Raw genomic sequence first — 17,259 nt, forward strand, 5'->3', positions numbered from 1 at the left:
TGCCTCTGGCCAGGATGGATTTTATAGCACTGTATACAGAAAGGTGGTTACCCTTCCCTTTATATTTATAACAACTACTTCCTCTACTTCAGTGGATTTTACCTAACAAAAGCTGGCTATTTCCCAGGGTGCAGTCAGAGTGAGACAGGGTATGTGGTGTAGAGTCCATAGCTTGGGGGAAACACCTGCAGTGCTTGGCTTTGCACTGTGCCATGTGGAGAGCTGAGGGTAGAAGCATCAGGTTGAAAGAGGCGAGCAGGATGACGGATGTTGCAGTGTTCACCCTCGTACAGATGAGCACTCCTCTACCTTGGAGGAAGAAAGCCTAAGAGAAGGACAGTGTCGCATCCCTGGTGCTGGAGAAGAAAGGACAAGACTTAGTTATAATGAATACAGAGGAAATGTATTTATTTTTGAGGCTGCTGGCTACAGCCAGGACACTGTAGATCCCCCTGGCTCTCTAGCTCCCACACGAACGAAAAGCCACCTGTGATAGCCAGAATCCCCACACAGGGGGTCTCTAAATCCTGGCCTGGACTAAACAGCCATCCAAGAGGCAGATTACAGCTTTACAACCACCCTAGGTGCATGCTGACAAGTGTGTTGAAGCCTTACTCTCTGCAGGGATGTTCTGCATCTCCCAAAGGCCTGCCCCTTTCACTATTCAGCATGGTTGTGAAGGAGCAAGTGCACAGGTGGCTTGATAGTTACTGCTATTTGCTGTGAAAGGGGCTCTGCCTCACCCATTAACCTTTATGTGCAGCTTCACCTACCCTCCCTCTGCACTGGAGCACAGCTGTGCTTACCTCAGTGTATCCTAGGATAGGGTTTGCAGAATCAAGTCCTTAATATTTAATCAAGCCCTGAAGAGGGACACAAGACTGACAGATTTCAGAGTAGCAGCCGTGTTAGTCTGTATTTGCAAAAAGAAAAGGAGTACTTGTGGCACCTTAGAGACTAACAAATTTATTAGAGCATAAGCTTTCGTGAGCTACAGCTCACTTCATCGGATGCGATGAAGTGAGCTGTAGCTCACGAAAGCTTATGCTCTAATAAATTTGTTAGTCTCTAAGGTGCCACAAGTACTCCTTTTCTTTTTGCGAAGACTGACAGAGTATGTTTGTCTGCACACGTGTGGGTGGGGAGTATAGCTCTTGCCTTTATTGGGTGTGTTTCTCATTTCTTCTGGATGTTTTGATTCCTTATCTTGAATCTTCAGCAGCTTGTTTACTGAACTAAAGTTTAAGGATTCTCTATGACTCTGCGACCACATTCTCGCCTGCCAGCGGGTGGGGCTGCTCACGTGTTCTTCTGAGAGCTTCTCTCACTGGGGAGGGGCACCCAACTTCTGTCAAAAAACCCTGCTCTTCATTTACCCAGCCTGCACACAAACAATGCAGAGGGGGAGAAGGATGGGAGAACAGGGGATTCAAATCTTTTACACACAAGGTAGGGACAATAACCACATAAATGCAGAGCTATGTACTGCAGAACCAGCCAGAGTCAGAAGGGACTTGGGCTTTATTCCAAACCTTTCTTGTCATTCATTTCAGCTTGTTTTTTTAAAATTTGAGGATGAGCACAAAGGAAAAAAACAGGTCTCAGTTTGTGGGGGTGGGGAGAGACAGCTGAGCAGAGTGTCACTCAGCCCAGCCTGAAGGAGTGAAATAGAGGTACAAAGAATAAGCAATTGTTCAGGCAGGTTCCTGTTCTGGCTGTTGTCCACTCTTTATTTGCAGACAGTACACAAGAGCTTCTTTATCCAACAGAGTACGATCTGCTGCACAATAAAATGCTCACTTTAAAAGACCCTCCACACCAGCCTTCAGTCTTCTTTGGTACTCAAATTAATAGATTTCAAAAAGAAGGAACTAATCAGATGTGCACCTAACAAGCACATGGCATGAGCCTTCACCATATTCCCTCCCTCCTTTATAGTCAGTCATCCCTTGGTGTGCGGAATCTAATTTAAGCCAGATCCTGCTATCAAGACCCTATGCATGCACTAGCATGTTTTGCACCAGTTTTTCAGCACCCAGTGTTCACAGTGTAGGTGCTAGTGGAGAAATACTAAACTGTTTGCAACAATGTGTTAAAACCACCTGCAACCACTCCTAGAGTCAGAAGCAGGATCAGGAACAGAACCCATTCTCCTGGATCACAGGGCCTAGGGTCTGTCCACTGGACCACTCTGCAAAAGATAAAATCATCACACGCATCCAAACAAACAGCTCAACAGGAAAAAAAAATCTAGGTTTAAAAGCTTCTGGTTTTAAAACACTTCACATACAATAAAACCTTCAACCACCACTCTTACAAACAGCCGAGTTTGGCAGGACCCTTGTTCAAGCTCTTATCCAGAACAATCCTACAGAATAAACTGTATAGAACTCCATTTATCTACCTTGAAGGGATGGGCCCACCCTCCACCCTGCTAAGATTTGAGCTTGTGGTTTATGGAAGTGCAGCAAAAACCGATACCTACCTGGGTGTTTAAGCGGAGTGGTAACTGCAATACATTCGAATCTGATGCTTCAAGCCCATCCCTCCAAACTGTTAAAGGAAGCCCATCACCTCTAATTATTAGACTAATTTAAAAACAAAGTAACTCCAGTTTCTGACCAAGCCTCCTTAATGTATCTTGATGGAACAAAATAAAGTCTCTTTTTTTCCACCCATACCTAGGGGTTTTTCTGCTCTGTTTTTTAGGTTCACTAGATAGAATGACTTACAGGAGAGCCATACAAACATGTATGATGAACAGAATATTTTGCTGCCAACATCTGCAGCTATACAGTAAATGTAGGTGTTTCATGAGGCTTTAGACCAGTGTGCGTTTGTTTTTCAGGCTGGCGACTACATATGCAAGGATTTCCAAGAGAGCACAGGCTGAGTTTTTGGAAAGCAGTTTCAGGTATCATGGGAGCTGTTCGATGTGAACAGAAATTAAGTGGCTTAATCCCAGTGTTATATGCAGAAAATAGACCAGCCTCATTTTGCTGGGATCTAGAGCATAAGTAGAGTTCTCATCCCCTTGCTTCCCCATCACCTTTGTTATTGGATGCAAAAAAGAGCCAAGCACTGAATCAGAGCAGACTTTTGTCCTGTTTACACACCTGTCCGGCAGAGCAATGCTTCTCCTGTGAGGCAGCTGCTCCGGTAGCACTTTGCACTGGAGCTGAGAAACATGACAATGGGCAAATCAGCGCCTGCCTGGGAACAAGAACCCAAAGTCAGTTTGAAACTGCCTCCCCAGGCTTGCCTTGCAAAGCAGCTGCACAACTGGATGCAAATAGCTGTGCAAGAGGCTATTTCAATGCAGCTTCATGCAAGCTTTGGTCTCTTGTGTCAGTTTCCTCATTGTGTAATCTGTGCTCCTTTTACAGGAAGGAAGAGGTTTAAGAAACTACTCACCATGCAGCTTTTTTTTCCTTCCAAATTAAAAAAAAAAAGTGAAGAAGCATTCAGCTTACTCAAATGGGCAACTCCATGAGATGGGCAGGACTCTTCCCTAACCTATTCATTTATTGGCTGATTATTGTCCCAGTCAGTTTCTTATTCCTTTCCCTTCTGCACCTCCCCAAACTTACCGTTTACTGCTGTAGCATAGTTTGGAACTCGCAAGCTCTTCTCACTGGTATGATTAGCTACCAACGGTTCTCATTTTAGAACCGTCTTGCAGCCTGCACATTTCAGAGAAGATTTAGTAGCATAGAACTATCAGTCACACATAGACCTGGGAAGTCTAGAATCTACATAGTTCATATCAAGCAAAAGGGAAAGCCCAAATAATCCTTGATGTAAAAGGGGCCTACGACAGTTCTGTCTTCTGATGATGGGAAGTGGGATAAGTGGTACTAGCTAGTTTTTGACACTATAGCCGGTCATTTAGGGTTCTAAAGGGGGTTCAGTTTAGCCCTTCAAGGCAAGAGGCTATATTTTAAGACAGAAGAGAGGGGAAGTAAAGGAGATTATATAAAGCAGTTCAAAACAGAGAAACCCTGGGTATCAGTCACAGCAATACAGCAAGAACTGATGAGTCACTCAAGTGCAGGCATTTCTTCAGTGTGAAGGTAAGTGGCAAAGTGAAAGCAATAATGTGACATACCATTTTTAAGGAACAGTTCTACAGGAGCAGCTAAGTTACTGCAACACTTGATGACCCTGATCAAACCTTATTGCAAAGCAGGGGAAAAACTTTTCTAGTGATCTTGCGCTCCACCTTTTATCTCCTAATTTCCATAAGGTCAAGTATGAGTTTCACAGAGTCAACTGGTAAGATGGCACACTTTCTTTTAGTGATGAAGACAATGTTCTTTACAAGGAAGGGGGAGGGGGAGATGGAACACAGCCGCCCCCATTACTTTGCAGGAAGATTAGTGTGGTGTGATGGTGTTGACACTGAAGTTAAGATTGACAAAGCAGAAAATTCTGTGCAGATGGCAGCTATCATACATTTAATCAGATGACTATATTTTTGACACTTCAAACAAGTGTCAAAAAGCCAGGTCCTGCCACATGCTTCACTCCCATTGCATTCAGTGGGACTTCAGCATCCCAGGAGCCATGTGTCATCCCAGGCACATAACTGATGGAGAAGTTTCAGAGTAGCAGCCGTGTTAGTCTGTATTCGCAAAAAGAAAAGGAGGATTTGTGGCACCTTAGAGACTAACACATTTATTTGAGCATAAGCTTTCATGAGCTACAGCTCACTTCATCGGATGCATTCCAGGGAGAAGGGATCAGCACCATCCTCCTAACAGTTTAGTATTGTAGCTACACAAAATACTATGGCAAAAATTGACACTGCGGTATTCTATGAAGCAACAAAAGGAAGGCTGCAAATCCCTGCAGCTATATTGTGAATAAGTTAATGAATTTATACAAGGCTTTGCCATTTAACCCCATGAAAAGAACAGAAGTGCCATTCAGATGACCCAACATCTTCAGGGTTTTTAAATTCTGGTCACAGGACTGGTGATCAAATGCTGTGCGATAGTGAGAGGACAAAGTGCTGTTGCTTCGTTCAATTTTTACATTGTATCTCCTAAGCTGAAAGGCTGTCAAGGGCACCTAGAGCTTTGGAAGGATGCCCTTCAGCACAGAGTTTCTGCAAGACCAGAAATCATTACGATGTCCTTGCTACAAAAGTTTGAAATCAAAATACATTAGTGAATATTTTAAATTAGGGGCAGATTCAAACTCCACTGTTCTTAAGCCTTAAACAAACCCTCTCAACTTTAAAGATTAACTACTGAAGGTAAAGTAAATTCATAGCACCCAAATGAGGCTGTATATGTTTATTTATCGTCAGTAATTTTTTTTAAACACAAGGCAAATATTAATAGCTGAAAGGTAACACTTGCAGAGTATGTACAGAGCAATGTACAGCTGAATGTAAGAGGCTTTAATCTATTAGTAATTTAACCATTTTATAAAAGCAAGTGATGCTTTTCTCTTTAAGACCTTCTTTAGAAATAATTTATTGCCAATTCTGAACTAAAGCAAGGAGAGCAATGTACAATATAAAAAGGCTGTTAGCCCCAGGAAAGTTATAAAAGATACACATATAAAAACTGTAAGCCACAAACATTTATACAAAGCTAATACAAATCTTGATTGTTAGATACAGAATCTATTATGTTGTTACAAAATATTTTTCATAAGGCTTCATGGAAGGTAAACTCTCACTGCTATTGAAAGCACAGGAAAGCAGTTTTAAATATTCTGCAATTCAATTATTTGTTTTCAAGTTCAAGGCAAAGAAATTGCAAATGGCACTGTATTGCAATGCTGTGTAATTTAAAAAAAAACCCTTAGATTCATCTACATCGTGGTACCATCAAATACAGAAAGACCTGAAAAGTCATCTTGTGACTAATTTAGCATGAAACACTGATTATTCTGAAACAGGAAATGTTGCTGTTGGAAAACAACTTCTGCAACCATCTTTAAAGATAGTGCCTAGAGATTCTTGACTAGCGTGGCAATCAGCAGGAAAGTTAAAGGGGTGCACAACTATTGCAGTCTTCAAGTGGCAACTTGCTTATAAACTCACAGGGCCATATCCCAAACAGTGCTGTGTTCAGAACTATCAGGTGTTTTTTGCTTGTTTTAGTTTTACATACATTAACAGCAGGATAGATTAAAAGACCATTAGTTTCAAAGTTTCTGCTGAAGTTATGTGGAGTTCAAAATACTGACTCAGTATTAGCCAAGAGTCAGGAAATACTACAGACATGCTCAAAGCATTTTAGGTTTGCTAGAATCCTGGATGGCAGGATTAAAAAAAACCCTTTACCAGACACTTATTAGCCAAAGGACTAAGCCTATTAGCCAGAGGCCTCTCTGGAAAGATAAGGGGGACTCCTCTCTAGGGGACAGAATTTTTAAATGAGAGATTACATTCTGCAGGAACTGATGGCTTATTCCACCTCAGGAATGTGGGGACCTACTCCATTGGTAAGTGGATTTTTTTCAAGACCTGGTGAACAGCCACCATTTGTTTTCAGGTACCAAACAAATTTAAACAATGCAGCAAGGAATGTTTGCTAAATGCCATTTTCACCTTCAAGTACAGACCGTACAAGATAGTGGTATACAGAAATCATAGCTCAATGCAGTTACTGATCATTCAGTGCAGCAGTGTGTAGCCAATGATCCTTGGAAAATTAGTGCTGTTAAAAGTAGCTTTTTTTTTTTTTTTTAATTAAAAAAAGCCTCTGGATTTTTCCTGCATTCCACCTCCACTGGAAATTTAAGTCCTGACTTTGTATCATACTTACTGGTTTACACTCAGTCTTCACTTTTATTAGATTTTGATCACACATTTGCTTTTGCTTCAGTACGTATATGGACACAGTCTCTGTTCAGCAATATTACATTACTACACCTTGCATCCAAATTATACATTTCCACACAAAAAAATGCATCCAGTAACAAATCCCAAAAGAAATAAAGCCGCCTAGATGGTGCTTTCTTTCAGTGTGATGGAAATGCCCACAGTGTAGTTTTGAGCCAGTCTGTCACATAGGAACAAATATACAATGTTTCAAGGTTAGTCTTCGGGGAAAAAAACGTGTGAGAGAATATGGGGGAGGAGAGAATACCAGCAAATGATTTACTTCAATATAGTTGTCTTAGATGGAATTAGCCAGTGTAAGTTTCAGATGGAGAGAAGTTTCACACACTGAATTTCCTAACCTGTCTTGATGTCAAAGTTTAAGGCTGAGTGATTGAAGGAGAGGGGTGGCTAGAACTCCAGTTAAGAAAACAAGACCTTTCTGGGAAGAACATACATGACACCCAACCAAAACAAAGTAGCTGTATTTTGGATTAGTTAAGGTGTATGGAAGCATTCTGAAAAGCAGATTTACTCATTGTTAGGGACCCTTCAGAAAACATTTACTTAATAAAGTGAAGTCCAAGGGCTTGATTCTTGACGTTCACCTCCCACTGACTTCAGCTGGACTTGTGGGTGCCTAACACCGAGACACAGGTGCTATTCCTGAATGGGTATCAATTTTAAAGAACATTTCCTGTGATGTGAAATTTCAGTGTTTCAATTTTTTTTATAAGTGAATTTTGATTTAGACTGATAGAAATCATTGACATAATAAGAGTATTTTGCATTTCTATAGCACTGCATCTACAGATCTCCAAGCACTTTGCAGTGGTGGGTAAGCACTATTCCCATTTTACTGATAAATGAGGTACAGAGAAGCTTAAATGACTTAGTCACAGAAAGTCAGAGGCAGAGTTGGGAATAGAACCCAGGCTTCCCTGACTCCTACCAAAATGATCCCATCTTCAATGCAGACTGTTTTAAGCCATTAGAACCTTATGTCAAACCACTTGCCACACATGCAGTGCATCTATGATAAAACCCACCTTAAGAAATCGCTCTCTCACCACAAGAATTAGCTTGTTTTATGGGGCAAGTAGCAAAACAGAACACTGGCAGGGGCAAACAGAACTATTTGATTTGTGCAGTAGTGACCTGGACTTATTTCTTTAACACACCCTTGGCCAAGCTTAATTTTATTTAGTAACGTGCTCTTCGGCATACAAAGTTTCAGCCAAAAGTATATTTTGCCCCACAACCAAAGTGAAACCCCACAAGAGTTAGTTGTAATGGCACTTTGGGCAGAATACAACTGGTGACAAATGGCACCCGTAGAAAACCCTATGTAGCATGTTTGGCTCAAGTATTCTGACTATAAGGAAAATAGTTTGAGGACTAAAAAATGCCACCATGGCGAAGCAGAATAAAAGGCAGTTAGACAAAAAGGCACCCTTTAAAAATTGGAAGTCAAATCCTACTGAGGACAATAGAAAGGAACCCAAACTTTGGCAAGACTAGTGTAGAAGTATAACTAGGCAGGCCAAAAAAGAATTTGAAGAGCACCTAGCAAAAGACACAAACTAACAGCAAAATTTTTTTCAGTACATCAGAAGCAGGAAGCCTGCCAAACAATCAGGAGGCCATTGGACAATTAAGATGCTACGGGTACGTTCAAGGAAGACAAAGCTGATGCAGAGAAACTAAATGAATTCTTTGCATTGATCTTCACTGCAGAAGACAGGAGAGATTTCCACACCTGAGCCATTCTTTTCAGGTGACAAATCTGAGCAAGTGTCAGAGATTGAGGGGTCATTAGAGGACGCTTTAGAACAAACTGATAAGCTAAACAATAATAAGTCACCAAGACCAGATGGTATTTCCCCGAGTTCCGAATGAACTCAAATATGAAATATCAGAACCACTAACTATGGTACATAACCAACTGCTTAAATCAGCCTTTGTATCATATGACTGGCAGATAGTTAATGTAATGCCAATTTTTTTTTTTTTTTTTTTTTTTTAAAAAAAGGCTCCATAAGCGCTCCTGGCAATTACAGGCCTGCCAGCCTAACTTCAGTACCAGGCAAACTGATTGAAACTACAGTAAAGAACAGAATTATCAAACGTATGGATCAACATATGTTGGGGAAGAGTCACTGTTTTAGTAAAGGGAAATCATGCTTCACCAATCTAATAGAATTCTTTGAGGAGGTCAAACATATGGACATGGCTGATTAAGTAGATACAATATACTTGGACTTTCGGAGTCTGACAAGGTCCCACACCAAAGGCTCTTAAGCAAAGTAAGCAGTCTTACTTTGGGCTAAGATGGAAGTTCCTTTCGTGGATCAGGAAACAAAGGGTAGGAATAAATAGTCAGTTCTCAGAGTGGAGAGAGGTAAATAGCAGGGTACCTCAAGGATCTGTACTATGCTGTTCAATATATTCACAAGTAATCTGAAAAAAAGGGGTAAACAGGGGACAATCTGCAGATGATACAAAATTACTCAAGACAGCAATCAGCTTTGATTTAACTAAGAGTTATAAAGGGATCTCACAAAACTGGGTGACTGTGCAACAAAATGGCAGGCGCAAAGTAATTGACACTGGAAAACAATGACAAATATACACATAAAATGAGAGGGGCTACATTAACTGTTACCACTAATGAAAGATCTTGGAATCACTGTGGATAGTTCTCTGAAAACATCAGCTCAATGTGCAGTGGTAGTTGAATCAATAGGAAAGGGACAGATAAGATAGAAAATATAATAATGCCCACTACATAAATCCATGGTATGACCACATCTTGAATAGGATGTTCATTCTGGTAGTCTCATCTCCAAAAAAAATTAGAATTGGAAAAAGTACAGAGAAGGGCAACAAAAATGACTGGGGTATGGAACAGCTTCCATATGAGAAGAGATTAAAAAGAGACTGCTCAGCTTCAAAAAGAGACAACTAACGGAGGGGGGGGGCGCGAAGGGAGAGGCGAAATGAGAGAGCTCTGTAAAATCATGAATGAGGTGGAGAAAGTGAACAGGGAAGTGTTATTTACATAAACACAAGAACCAGGCATTAAAAAAAGAATTGGATACGTTTCTGGAGTATAGGTCCAGCAACGGCTATTAGCCAAGATGGTCAGGGATGTTTCTAAACCTCTCACTGCCAGAAGCTGGGACTAGACAACAGCGGATAAATCGCTCAATAGATTGCTCTTCTCTGTTCATTCCCTATGAAGCATCTGGTACTGGCCACTGTCAAAAGACTGGATACTGGGCTAGATGGACAATTGGTCTGACCCAGTATGGCCATTCTTAGAGTTCTGGGATTTCCAGACCTGATTCTGACAGATTCTCTGAAGTTTTCAGACTTTAGCATTTACTATTGTGACATGTTATGCTCATCTTTCTGTATAGACTTTTGGCCTAGTGGTGTTTGGCCTATTTACCCATATCTGCATAAGGCCACTCTGGGGAATTTGTCTTCATGTAAGGCCACTGAAAACACTGCAGAAGGAAAGAAGACAGGAGGCACTTATGTTTGCGAATACTTCTGTGCATTAGTGAATGCTTGTTGATGTAGGACTAGGCACACTGTAAAAGTTATGGTGAAAAGACAAAAGCACTTCAAAATTGGCCTAAACTCTGGGGCAAGGTACCTGGATGTAAGCTATTCAGCATAGTGACAAATTCTAAAGCTCAGTTTGCTTCTCCTTCCCACATATCAAAATTTCAGATCATAGTGCTCTGTGCTTTGTTATAGCTCTAAGAAGCAGAGTACTTAAAATATGCAATAGAAAATGAAGTTTAGAGTGAACTGTGCCATTTACTAGTTCTTGATCATATTAGTCTTTAGACATTTCTGGCAGAAGGTATTAATGCTGACAGTTCCCAACTTTTTTGTATTTCCTGACCTAAAGCATATCCTACTCAAAAACCCATGCAAAACTTTATATTTAAGGTAGGAAAGGCATTATTGTCAAGTATTCTAGCTTCTAAATAACTCCAACAAGAAATTTATGGAATATCTAACCAATGAAGGACCTGAGAAATCAAAGTCAGCTATATTATCACAGTCTTCATTATAGTTTTAAGGAATAGGTACTAGTGATTTTTGAAAACTGTTCCTTTTCACAAGTCTAATGTAATTCTGATGAATGTACACAAGTCTGGACTTGGAATTTTGATGGTGGAGTGTGTTTTCTAGATATACTTTTTGCAACATACGAGCACTGGAGGTCAAGTCTAGTCACCATAAGGTTATCTGGACTTAGGTTTGCTATAAAATTATAACTGAGACAACTCAAAGCTACAGTGGAAGAGATTAAAGCCTCAATTTCAGCAGAAATTGGCAATAATGTGTTCAGCAGCAGCTTTCAGCCACACATCAAGAAGTCTGACAGGACCTGGATTTTTCTACTCCTGTTGTAAACCACAATTTTAAAAACACAAAAGGTATTCAAATAAAAAATGTCTTTTTACACATCACTGTAGCATAAGCTGCTTGAGGTTGTCGTGAAGAATGGTATCCTTGACGTCACGGAAAACCAGACGGATGTTTTCTGTGTTAATAGCAGTGGTGAAGTGGTGGTATAGAGGCTTCTGCTGTTGGTCCCGGCGTTTGGTACGAAAACAATCCACCAGGAATTTTTGGATGTCTTTTAAGCAGTGGGGATCCCCTTCGAACTCTGGGAAATAGTTTTTGATGCTCACTTTTTGTATTTTTTCATCAAGCAAGTCTGTCTTATTTAGAAATAGAATGATGGAGACATTGCTGAAAACCCGGTTGTTGACTATTGTTTCAAAAATGTTCAGTGATTCTGTAAGGCGATTTGTAAGCCGATCCTCCATGAGTACCTGGTCAAATTCACTTGAGGAGACCAGGAAAAGTATCGATGTGACACTGTCGAAGCACTCGAACCAACGTTTCCTTTCTGATCTTTGGCCACCTACATCAACCATCTTGAAGGGAACATTTTTAATTTCGAAGTCGTACTCGTGAATCCCTTTTGTGGGTCTTCGTGCCAGCAGAATATCTTGCTGCGATGGAAGATAATCCTAAAAAAATAAAGCAAAGTTTGCCGGTTAGGGAACAATAATGAGCATAGTGGCTTTAGCAGACTTCTGGCCCAGAAAAGTTGGAAGGAAATTTATTTTTGAAGAGTCTTCATGCACTATTCCATTTTAAAAAGTTCTCAGTCTCTAAAACTGGGATTAACACACCCAATCCTAAAATGAGAATCCCTCTAGAGCAGTGTTTCTCAATGACCAGTCCATGGATAGGCATCAGTCCCTGAGATTTCCCCGATACAGTTTAAGGCAGCACCAAGCTGGTCTTTGGTATCAAAAAGGTTGAGAAATACTGCTTTAGAGAACTGAAACTTTCCCTTTGCTACATATCAAGTGACCGTGGTAAACAATATCGGAAGAAGCATTACCCGTTCCTCATGCCACCAGCTTCTTTTATTCCCTCACTACAGATACTTTTGTAAGAAGTCTCCTTTCCCCATCTGTTATACAATATGCATTTGTTGGCTCACCCTCTACCCCAGAGGGCTGCATTAGAACGATTCTACCAATTCTAACGAACAGTAAGCACTCACTCACTAGCTTTCCCCTCTTTGGCATATTGCTCAGTTAATCATGATTAATAATTAAAGAACAGAATCACTGTTTGACCAGGTATTGAGACTACCTAAGTTTTTACTGAATCCACAGATGCCATCACAAAGAAGCCGGAAACACAAGGAACTCCTTGATGCCTGCACAGCAATCTATTGACTTTCTCCCTTATGGGAAACAGGCAGCATGAGAAAGTTTCTAGGCGTTCCATTATGAGTAGCTACAATCCCATTGAATGGAAATACTCCGTGAAAGTAAGAGTTGTTTCTCCAAAGCATAGGAATTTAAACAGACGAATCCAAGAGACCACAGTTGTGGGATCTGATCCCTAAAGAAAGCTAATACATTTTTGGCTTCTCTATTTTCACAAGAGTCATTCTGCCGATTTGTGCATTTCCCTCTGAGCAGCCAGTTTGCTAAATTTTATGTTCACAGCTTTGTTCTCCAGGTATATATAAATCCTTTGTTATACTTCACTGTTCAGACATATCATGCTTTGGTATTCATGGCAGTTTTAGAAAACAAGTTCTAGGTTTCAAACATAGAAGTTTAAAAGCAAGTCTCTCTTCACTTAAAAATCTATTCAAAGATCTTTTCCCGATAATCCCAGTCAATGAAGGGCTCCCGGCTCAACATGAGACCTTGAAAAAACTTGTGAAGTAAGGTCAAGAGAACTGATTCAACCAACTTCTATTGGGTTAGAAAAAAACCCCCTAAATAAACAGTTAAATAAACACTAGAATTTAACAGTAGTACAGTTTGCATCTTAAAATGCCTACATATGCCTGTTTTGCTTTAAATTAAAGCTATACAAAACCTGAATGTTTAATTCATTTCAATAAGGGATTATAAAATTTCAGACAAACTGTTTAAAAACAATTAACAAGATGATAGCAATATCACTACAAGCTTTTACGGACAGGGAATTATGGGATTCTATTTTAATAGAAATCTGTTAAAATGAATGTTTAAAAGGGTTTAAGCTGAATTTAAAACAAAAGCATTGGTAAAAAAAATTACAAATTAGGAGGTTAAAATGGTTTTGAAGATTTTAAGGAGCACTTTGTTTTAATGCACGAAAACCAGAAAGTGAAACTAATGAGGGAACAGCAACCGTTTTGTCTAAACTCCTGATTCTTTTATTTCAAGATGGCCACAACTGAGATGTTTTGGCAATTCTGATAAAAAAACCAAACAGTTACCAAGAAACTTTCTGAGCCACCACAAGGCTCTCCTCTTTGCTCTCATCTTTAGGGTACTGACGTATGTTCATGACATTGCCACCTAGTTTCTCAGAAGGAAAGCCAAAGACTTTAGAACTCCACCTACTGTCTTAAAAGTGATCCATGGAAAAAAAAAGCTGGGCTTTTGCCCTTCTTTGCGTCTTTCTCATGGATAAAAAGCAGCCTGAAAGGTTAGTAAGTTTTCCTGCTTACTTTACTATATTAAATTCAGGTCTTGTCTGCCAGGAAAAGACTAACATGGGAAAATCTGAGAAATTATAACATCACAGAGACTGAAAACTAAGAAAGGACTGAGTTAGATTTTAAAGTGCTGCTTTTTTTTTTTTTTTTTTTTTTAAACACACTTAACTGCAGTGCCTAAGGAACATTCTGGGGAGCGGCTGTCCATGCTGCAGAGTGAACACTACCACCCTTTCTGTGAAGGAGGAAAAGATCAAACACATTCTGAGATCAACTCCCTCTCAAAGAGGTCCTCCATCAAAGCCAGGGACCAGACATTCCTGATATTTTTAAGGTAAAAGACAAGCAGACTTTTTAAACACATTTCAAACAAACAAAACAGGGCACAAAGCATATTTCTACAATTCCTTTCCAGCAGATAAAATGCAAGATCCTGACCTCCTATTAGAGCTCCCAAGATACATATGCCTGCAAGAGCACCATCAGTGACCAGGGCACTTGGGTTAAGCTCACAACTGGGCATTAATGTTTGACTTATATTTCAATCAAAAATGTTTCACTTCCCCTCTTAAAGACTGTTTACTGTTATTGGCACATAAAAGCCACCACATTTTAATTAAATGTAGCCAAATGTGAAGTAACTGTACACAGTCTGTAAAGAGCAATGTGAATGTCAAGTAGTTTGTGCACAGTTGAAGGCACCACTGACTGATAAGTTTCCCATCTCCTCATATGTTTCCCAATGCCTAACCAGGGAAAAAAAAACTGAATTTCACCTCGTTCCAATTCATTTCTCCATCCCCACAATCTGATCCACTCTTCCCTGTCATGCGTGCAACCACAGGGCATCAATTCCTTCCTTTTTATTTCACATTTAGACTTGTGAGGCCTTCTTGCTCCTGGACAATTTCTTAAGTCATCCCCTCCTTTCAATCCTCACTGCCAACGTTCTGGATCACGCTATTGTTCTTTTAGCCAGTACAAAAGACACCTCCATCACTGGCCTCCCTGAAACATCCCATGTTCATCAGTCCGCATCTTACTTCTTGTCACTCTCAACCTTGTCCCTAGGATTCCACCCCCTTTTTCAGCTTTGCCATTTCCTTTTCTCTTGCTCTCCCACACTTAGACAAAACAAGCAAGGTAGGAATGAGGATGTTATGCATTCCAAGGAGCCAAGCATCTTCAACTCCTCCAAATGCCTTCTCAAAACCCACCACTTTGGCCTTATTTTCCACCCTCTACTTCCACTCCTGAACCGTCTGCTCTCCCAACCTACTTAGAAATAACAGAATATGTCACGTGCTAGTGAGACTCTCTTTGTCTGCCTCATCTGGATTGGAACCCATTCAAGGCAGAGACCAGGTCTCTGAGGATATGTCCACGCTGAGGTAGGAATACGATTCCCCTGCTCATGTACACATTCGCGACAGATCAATGAGAGCCTGAAGGAGTACAAATAGCAGTATAGCTGGGGTAACGCAGGAAGCAGAGACATGACTCAGCTGTGTCCAGTATGTACCTGCCCATCTTGGCCGTGCCTCTGCTGTTGTAGCCTGTGCTACCTGACTACGCTGCTATTTATACTTGCATTAGTCCTCATCAAGCTGCTGTGTGTGTACATGAGCAGGGGACTCCTACCTCTCTCTCATAGTGGTGACCTAGCTGTAATCTAACATGCTATACAAAGCTAAGGTCCTTTATAAAATGTTTACAATTAATATTCTACTTGACCAATAGGGAGAAAGATATGGAAAAATAGAGAAATTTACAATTCAGCTTTGAAATAAACATGCCTGGTTATAATCACATATGTAAACAAGAAAAGATTTCCTTATTCTGTTGACTTGGTCAAGCAATCTGAACGAGTAGGTTTTAGTTTCATAGTTTCATAGATACTAAGGTCAGAAGGGACCATTATGATCATCTAGTCCGACCTCCTGCACAACGCAGGCCACAGAATCTCACCCACCTACTCCTGCGAAAAACCTCTCACCTATGTCTGAGTATTGAAGTCCTCAAATCGTGGTTTAAAGACTTCAAGGAGCAGAGAATCCTCCAGCAAGTGACCAGTGCCCCATGCTACAGAGGAAGGCGAAAAACCTCCAAGGCCTCTTCCAATCTGCCCTGGAGGAAAATTCCTTCCTGACCGCAAATATGGCGATCAGCTAAACCCTGAGCATATGGGCAAGATTCACTAGCCAGACATGCTGATCTCTCTAGCTTCCTTATATTAAAGGAGAAAAGACCATAGTCATGTCTGTTCATTAACAATGTAATTTCAAATCAGTCTGTCTGCATGAGACAGGAATAGTGAGTGCTTTTACCCATAAACTGCTATAGTTCCAAAGCACAACAATAATCTTTAACTGCCAGAAAAAAGCTGTGCTCTAATCATACAACTGGGAAGGAATAAACCAAGAGAACTTACCCAAAGCTATATTTACACTTTCATAACAAAATTACCTAGCATATGCCTGAAAATATCTAGTCATTTCTGTTAAGATGATTTTGAAGAAAACTACACATCTTAACGTTTGTGATTTACAATTAGATTAAATACGATTATCCAACTTCAAAAGTCAATCTTTAGAACTCACCATTTTGATAAGTGACTAAAATCATTTTGGTTCAAGATGCAATTGCTAAAGAAATGCAGTCATTTATTGTATTTATAGCTAGAGACTCTAAGGCATAGTTAACTGGAATTTCTGATATTGCTATCATTCCTTTTCATAGTTCTGATTAAGAACTTTAAGGTGGCTGCAAAACAGAAGCAGCCCCCAAAGTGACTGTTTTAAATTTAATGTGTGGACAGGCATAACAATGGGTGTGAAAAATCTGAACAGAAAGTTAAAAAAGCCACCTGGGTGGCTACTAGAGACAATCAGTACTCCTTTTATTGCTTCAGACAGACGCCATAAGGCAAAAGGCAAACAAGCAGCACTGATGTTGGAACTTCTAAATGAGACTCTAAGTGATATGCGAGATCTAACCCGATAATCAAGTTAGGAAAGGTTTTGTTTTGGTTCTACATATAGTTTAAGTTTAGATGATAGCTTAGACTCTCTCCTCACTCAAAATCACTGCAAAAAAAAAAAGAAAAACAATTAGGTGCATGCTGTTCTGGCCACCCCATCTGAAAAAAGATATATTAGAATTGTAAAAGATACAGAGAAAGGCAACAAAAATGACTGATGTATGGAACAGCTTCTGTATGAGGAGAAATTAAAAAGACTAGACTGGTTCAGCTTCAGAGAGAGACGACTAAAGAAGGGGAAATGATAGAGGTCTATAAAATCATGAATGGTGTGGAGGAAGTGAACAGGAAAGTGTTATTTACTTAATCACAACACAAGAACGGGGG

General features: G+C 40.2%; 1 protein-coding gene and 1 long non-coding RNA gene across 3 annotated transcripts in view; one reads left to right on the forward strand and one right to left on the reverse strand.

Moving 5' to 3' along the window:
• Positions 1-4,462: 4,462 nt before the first annotated feature.
• LOC122456577 lies at positions 4,463-6,699 on the forward strand. Its single transcript, XR_006275521.1, has 2 exons — positions 4,463-4,599; positions 4,737-6,699. It is a non-coding gene; the product is annotated as an uncharacterized LOC122456577 (long non-coding RNA).
• GNA13 (G protein subunit alpha 13) overlaps positions 5,286-17,259 on the reverse strand; it is a 45,346-nt gene continuing 33,372 nt past the window's right edge. For both annotated transcript variants that reach the window (XM_038371023.2, XM_038371024.2), the window contains one exon: positions 5,286-11,904. In XM_038371023.2, the coding sequence (XP_038226951.1) occupies positions 11,332-11,904 (573 nt within the window). In that variant the 3' untranslated portion in view covers positions 5,286-11,331. The remainder of the gene's footprint in view (positions 11,905-17,259) is intronic.

Source organism: Dermochelys coriacea, chromosome 14 (genome assembly GCF_009764565.3).
Source record: "Dermochelys coriacea isolate rDerCor1 chromosome 14, rDerCor1.pri.v4, whole genome shotgun sequence".
In the NCBI taxonomy this organism is placed as follows: domain Eukaryota; kingdom Metazoa; phylum Chordata; order Testudines; family Dermochelyidae; genus Dermochelys; species Dermochelys coriacea.